The sequence below is a fragment of the Lactuca virosa genome, chromosome 9 (assembly GCF_052849685.1).
Source record: "Lactuca virosa cultivar CGN04683 chromosome 9, Lactuca_virosa_CGN04683_v6, whole genome shotgun sequence".
In the NCBI taxonomy this organism is placed as follows: Eukaryota; Viridiplantae; Streptophyta; class Magnoliopsida; order Asterales; family Asteraceae; genus Lactuca; species Lactuca virosa.
Window position 1 is genome coordinate 84159624 of NC_136434.1, and position 7235 is coordinate 84166858.

At 34.2% G+C, this 7235-nt stretch overlaps 1 protein-coding gene across 1 annotated transcript; it reads right to left on the reverse strand.

Annotated features, from left to right (window-relative positions):
• Positions 1-3202: 3202 nt before the first annotated feature.
• Positions 3203-3894, reverse strand: LOC145139459 (WD-40 repeat-containing protein MSI4-like). Its single transcript, XM_079073278.1, has 4 exons — positions 3880-3894; positions 3726-3801; positions 3413-3620; positions 3203-3311 (listed from the first exon to the last, which is right to left on the reverse strand). Exons 1-4 carry the CDS (start codon positions 3892-3894, stop codon positions 3203-3205), a joined length of 408 nt encoding a protein of 135 aa, XP_078929404.1.
• Between the last annotated feature and the right edge of the window lie 3341 nt (positions 3895-7235).

Consider the following 7235-nt stretch of genomic DNA (forward strand, 5'->3'; position numbering starts at 1 on the left):
TATATATATATATATATATATATAAGAGGTGTTGGTTTATAACCATTGAGGGGCAAGGTGGGGAGTTCGACTCCGTTGGTGGCCACTCATGGGGAATTTTCCTTTGGAATCCCATTAAAAAGGGTGTATATATATATATATATATATATATATATATATATATATATATATATATATATATATATATATATATATATATATATAGGGTTGAAATCGGTTGAGAACTCAAAGTTTCCCGAGAACCCGAGAACTAAAAGTGGAGCGTTGGATCAAAAGTAATTCGTTAAAGACATGATCGTCATCTTACCAATCTCATTTAATGTTTAATTTTTGTGTTATTTAATATATTAATATAAATGTCTAAAAATTAACAAAATAACTAAAAATTTCGGATTTATTTTTTAAAAAAAAAAATTCGATTTTTTTAAAAAATTAAGATTTTTTATTTTTTTTCGAAAAACATGAATTTAAAAAAAAATAAAAAAAAATATTTTTTAAAAAACTGCATCATTTTTTCAAAAAAAACTGCATTTTTTTTTAAAAAAAAAACTGCATTTAAAAAAAAAAACTGCATTTTTTCTAGAAAAAAACAATATTTTTTTTTTCAAAAAAAATTGCATTTTTTTTTCAAAAAAACTGCATTTTTTTTTATAATAACTGCATTTTTTTTTAAAAAAAACTGCATTTTTTTTTTCAGAAAAACTGCATTTTTTACAAAAAAAAAAAAAAAAAAAAAAACTGCATTTTTTATAAAAAAGTGCAATTTTTTTCAAAACTGTATTTTTTTAATAAAAAAAATCAACGTTTTAGGTGCATATATGCATATTTTTTCAAATGCATATATGCATATTTCTTATACTATAATATTCGTAAATAAATTATAAAAAATCTCATTTTTATTAATCAATCTATAAACATAATACAAGTATTTTACTCAATACAAAATAAAATATAAAAAAATACAAAGATTCACAGTGTTATCATTTCTTCATATCAAGATTTCCATATTTTCTTCAATTTATCACTTTTCACCTCTTCAATATTTTCCAAAAATTCTTCAAAATCTACAGGAAAATAAAATAAAAAATTGATTAATGCAAGTACACGCACATGTATATATCATGTAAGATTCACATGTTATTATATAATGTGATATTCACATATGATTGTATCTTTTAAGATTTAAATGTGAAATTCACAAGAAATTTTTAAAAAATAATTAACGAAGAACACTTACACAAAATGCATTTGTGCATATAGACATAATTCATATGTGATTCACTTGTGATTTACATGTGAATCACATGTAATTCACTTGTGATTTACATGTGAATCACATGTAATTGATATGTGATTTACTTGTGATTTACATGTGAATTACATGTGATTAATATGTGAATTACATCTCATTTACATGTGAATCACATGTAATTCATATGTGATTTACATGTGAATCACATGTAATTCATATGTGAATTACATGTGAATCAAATCTAATTCATATATGAATTACATGTGATTCATATGTTAATAACATGTGAATAACATGTGATTAATAATACATAGTACCATAACGATTCACATTACTAATAACATGTGATTAGTAATGTGAATAACTGTAGATTCATAACGATTTTTTTTAATAAAATGGGAAATGATTTTTTATTACTTGTTTTGTTTTGTAGCCTGATGTTACAGCTCCAGGGTTAAATATCCTTGCAGCATGGTCACCTGCAATTGGAAAAATGAAATTTAACGAATGTTTCATCAACTCTTTGGCAAGAATGCTTCATTAACAAAGAACACTTGCATAAAATGCATGCGTGCATATAGACGTAATTCATATGTGATTCATTTGTGATTTACATGTGAATCACATGTAATTCACTTGTGATTTACATGTGAATCACATGTAATTGATATGTGATTTACATGTGAATTACATGTGATTAATATGTGAATTGCATGTGATTTACATGTGAATCACATATAACACATATGTGATTTACATGTGAATCATATGTAATTCATATGTGATTTACATGTGAATCACATGTAATTCATATGTGAATTACATGTGAATCAAATCTAATTCATATATGAATTAGATGTGATTCATATGTGAATAACATGTGATTAATAATACACAGTACCATAACGATTCACATTACTAATAACATGTGATTAATAATGTGAATAACTGTAGATTCATAACGATTTTTTTTAAATAAAAGGGGAAATGATTTTTTATTACATGTCCAAATTTCTAAAACCATATCACCAATATAAAGAAAAACATTGGTAATTGATAAAAAGGGCATTCCATACCTTAGCCTGAAAGAGTAGCATCCATCAAAGCACACATTCATGCATAACAACACAGCAATGCATTATTAGTTAAGAAGACTTTTATTTCAATTCTAAATCAATTTATATAAATTTGTTTTAAAAAGTAAAAGACTTACAAGATCAAATGTGTTCTCACGTGGCTTATCTGATAGGATTTCAAGAGGCAGAAGTGGGGTTGAATATGCTTCCTGCTACAGTAAAAAAGATTGTAAGACTAAACACATAATATAATATATATTTATAAATTATAATAATAAAATAACTTCATATTTCCATGAATCAAACCTGTAGTGCAGCCTTTGTGGGGACACGGAATGTAATAACAGTAGGTGTGCTGTAAAAGACAGTTTTTACTGTTGACTCTAGCTCAAAAGAGTGTGATAGAACAGCACCACTGAAAATATGACAGGTAACTATTGTGAGAATGAATTAAAGAAAAGAAAACATCAATTCAAGAATATGATTATGTGATACATACACATCACCTGCCACCATCATCACCTGCTATGCATGCATGTGTACACAAAGTACAACAGCATTGTGGTTTGTAAAAATGTGAACGGGTGATCCAATCCCATTAGAAGTAAGGTTTCGACGATCAAACAAACGAACAGTGTTATCAGCAGACCTAAAATATTAAAAATCATAATAATTTTTTTTAAAAAAAGAATTAAGTAAAAGTAGGAGAATATATAGAGATAATGTGATGTGATTTACCCAGTCAAAATGAAATTTTCATCAATTGGGTTCCAAATTAACACAATGGAGATCGACATTGTGAGCTTTTTCCACCTGCAAACCATCATACATATAACAAAATACATTTTATAAACAAGAGACTTTTCAAACTTTATTATCCAAAATGAAAAATTAAAGTCACCTTAACAACTGGAGAAGATCCAATTCTTGCATCCCATTGAATAAGACAAGAATCATCACCAACACTACAAAATTCTTGTGCACTGTTATTCATAACAAAAACTTCCAGTTAGTAAATCAAAAACTGTCATCATCATCATCACTATAAATATAAGATAGAAAAAGATCATGTTAGATCATTTACCTAGAGGGGCAAAATTGTACATCCTCAACAGTATCTTGATTCCCTTGAAAGATACACTTTGCTTTAATTTTAGGGCTCTCAATAACTTTATCTTCAGACTTTGGGCTTTTGCCACCATTAGATCCAGGAGACTTTGTTGCCCCTGAATCTGTTGCTAAAGTGGAAATATGATCTTGAATACTCCACAAAACAACTGACTTGTCCTTGCCTACCAATTAAAAAAAATAGTTTCGGTAATTAAATAAAAGAAATAAAAAATATTCCATTTCCAAAATCTCTAAAAAGCATGGTTTTGACTTTTGAAATAGATCACATCCAGATAGCACAAAGGGTTCACTTTGGCACATAGCAAGAGCAAATTCTACATTTTCTTCATGACTAGTTAATATCTGAAATTTTTTTTAAGGGTATAAAAGGAATTAACTTTAAATAAAATTATACACATCCAGATGAAAAAGAACACCCACAACATCATAATGCATATCACAATAAAGAGAAATGAAAGAGGGAGGTGAAAAGGTAGTGTGATTGTCTGGTGTGATTGAGGTTAGAATTTCATAACTATTTATGAATCTCTTAGATCATTAAAGTGATATTATGTTTGTTTAAAAATTTACATTCCCACTTGTATTTGACAGGAAGGGTGGTGTGATAGTGTTGGATCTGTTGAACAAATTCAAGCAAAGTTGATAAAGAGACAGGAGGCTGCTGCTAAACGTGAGAGAGCCATGGCGTATGCTCTTGCTCATCAGGTATACCAAAATTTCAATTCCAAGAATTTCTTTCTTTCTAAAATGACTGAAATACCCTTGTAATGCAGTTCTAAATACCAAAATTGAATAATCACACGAACGATCGATGAACAAAAAAATTGTAATGGCCGGCAGATGCGATCCAGATAAAGGAATAAAGGACTGAACTACAAGGAGGAAGAAAACTGGATACCTGATCACCATTGTTGCCAACACCGTTGTTGCCAACAAGATAATCTGTTTCGGTGGTGGTGAGGGAAGAAGGTAAGAGAGAGTGTCCATGGGTTTCTCAGTTACTATCGCCGATCGAAGCACCTATATTCCTCAAATGTCCAACTTCATGACTTTTTGCCTGGATCGAAGCACCTCCTCTTCTTTACCATCCATGTCCACCATAACTGCATCCAAATAAGTGGTGATTAAGGTCGATCGTCAATCATTAATGTGTGCGTCGACTTTGATGCTCATTGTAGTGGTAGATTTGGCGGAAATCGGCGGCAGAGCGATTGTGTAGGGAGAGATTCAACGGAAGGAGGCAGACGATTGACTGAGAGAGAGAGAGAGATTCGACTTTCACCTTCCTCGATTCAATGAATAAGAGAGACAGTAGACGGAGGAGAGCATTGATAAAGCTATGAGAGAAATAGGGACGAAGAGACGATCGGGGGATTTGTGAGAGAAAGATAGCATCGATTGATTTGGGGGAATGATTTTCAGTACCATAAATGCCCTTAGATTAATTTAAGTATCATACCCCCGTGTTTAATTCTTTTCAAATATTTACAACAATGCCACAAAACATCTCAACCTTCTATTATTTTAATCTAACGGCCCTCGTTTGGTTCTCGGGTTCTCGGGAAAATATGAGTTCTCAAATGATCCTTGCTCTCTCTCTCTCTCTCTCTCTCTCTCTCTATATATATATATATATATATATATATATATATATATATATATATATATATATATATATATATATATATATATAACGGTTCGGTTCGGGTATCCGCGGATACCTAAATACTAAAACCGAAACCGACCCGTAGATAGTCAGTTTTTTCGGTTTCGGTTTTTTCTATTTCGGTTAATTTCGGTTTCGGATTGACCGGATCGGCTCGGTTTTTCAGTTTTGCGGTTTTTTTGAACACCCCTAGTATGCATGGATTATGTGGTTTATGTAGCTTATATAGCTAATATGGATTATATGATAATGTGGATCGTGTGGGGTATGCTCTAGGGAACTCACTAAGCATTAGCTTAGAGTTTGTTGATTGTTTCAGGTACTTTAGAGCCTAAGGTCACGGGCAAGGCTTAATGGCGCGACATGCACTCTCCAGCATTTTATATGGGGACACTCTGATATTTGAAATAAAATGTTGATGTTATGGATTTTGAAAACAATTATCATTGTAATTTCATATTTTATGGGAATGTTTTGGTTATTTAAAAATGAGAAATTTATTTGGAAATTTAGGTCGTTACAAGTTGGTATTAGAGCCTTGGTTTGAGGGATTCGGGCACACTCTCGGGTGTGTCAGGACTCAAACTACGGAAATGGTAAAATTGTTTTCAAAAATCAAAAGTTAACAACTTCTTAAAATAGAAAAAGGGGAGAGTGCAATGCGCGTGATCGGCCGAGCTCAAGTAAGTGGTTCCCCAATATTTTAGCCATGTTATACTGATATTTGGATTATGATAGTCGGGTGGATTTTGCTATGTGTATGCTTTAAAAATTGTATACGGTTAGGATCTTATAGCCTTATAATGATTGATTTGGCCTTATTTCCTGTTCCTCGTCTGGTTATGGTCCTATGGTAGAGTCTGTTATTCGAAAGTCTATTTGATCATGTTCTGTGTATAATTTGCATGCATAAGGCAACCTGTTATGATTGATTTGAGTTCTGATTTGATGGGATTGAGCAAATCTTAGGATAGCCTAGGATTTGAGTTATGCAGTAGCCCGTGAGATATGTTTTGTTCTGGGAGGAATTAGAGTTATCAGGTAGAGCTTTGGGGAAGGTACATGTAGGTGTGGAAGGTAGTATTGGGCCCGTACTACTGAAAGCACACGACCTGTACCCGAACTAATGTTAGATTTGGAAGCTCTAAGGAGAACTGGTGTGGGAGGATCCCCTTTTTGGATATCTTGATTATTCTGTGTTATGGTATTTCAGACCAGGATGGTGGTGACACGACATGGAGCAGGGGGATCAGGATCAAGATTCGGATCTGGGTCGGGCGACGGTACCGAGCCCATCGACGAGAGGCTGTGCGAGTTTATTGCAGTCGAGGTTACGAAGGGCATCCTTGACGCTACCCAATGATTTTTAGGAGAGTTAAGGAAAGGATGATGGAGATCATCGGGGTCAGGGACCCTATAACTAGTCGACGCTGGGTGGCAGACATGGAGGATACCCAGCGCACGAGCTTTTGCCCCGATGTGGCAAAAGTGGGGTTTGCCTCGTGCATGTTGCGGGACCGAGCCAGGGATTTGTGGGAGGAGGTGACTAGCCTGGTGGGAGCAGCCGGTGTGGCGGAGATGACATGGGCAAAGTTTTTCAGGCGCTTTGATCTGGAGTTTGCACCATCTATTGAGGTGCAACGGTTAGTGAGGGAGTTCCAGGAGCTCCAGCAGACCACCGAGACTGTGGCGGAGATCACCGCCAAGTTTCGGGAACGAGCACTGTTGATCCCGCAGTATGCTATGGATGAGGATATGAGGAGGACGAGGTATCATTCCATGTTGAGGGATGATATTCGTGAGTTCATGAGCTTTACAAGGTGAAAAACCCTGAATGAGATGGTGGAGAAGGCCCGTAAGCAGGAAATAGAGTTGGAGCTTTGCACCAAGCAGAAGCTAGAGCAGGTTAGAACAGCTGCATGTCAGGCTAAAAAGCCTAAGACCTCGGATTCTTCTGGTAAGGCCAGCAGGGTCGTGTCCAGTGTGCCAAGTGCGGTAAGCTGCACAGTGGGGCTTGTCGAGTAGTGGGCTCGGGATGTTACGCATGTGGCCAGCCGGGCCACATGAGCAGGGACTGCCCCAAGAAGGGCTTGATTTGTTTTCACTACAA

Excerpts from the sequence above, each read along its gene's own strand:
- LOC145139459 (XM_079073278.1), bottom strand. Across the intron at positions 3,621-3,725 it reads ACCCTTTGTGCTATCTGGAT|GCAAGGACAAGTCAGTTGTT; the intron begins GTGATCTATTTC and ends TTTAATTGGTAG. Across the intron at positions 3,312-3,412 it reads GTACAATTTTGCCCCTCTAG|TGCACAAGAATTTTGTAGTG; the intron begins GTAAATGATCTA and ends TATGAATAACAG.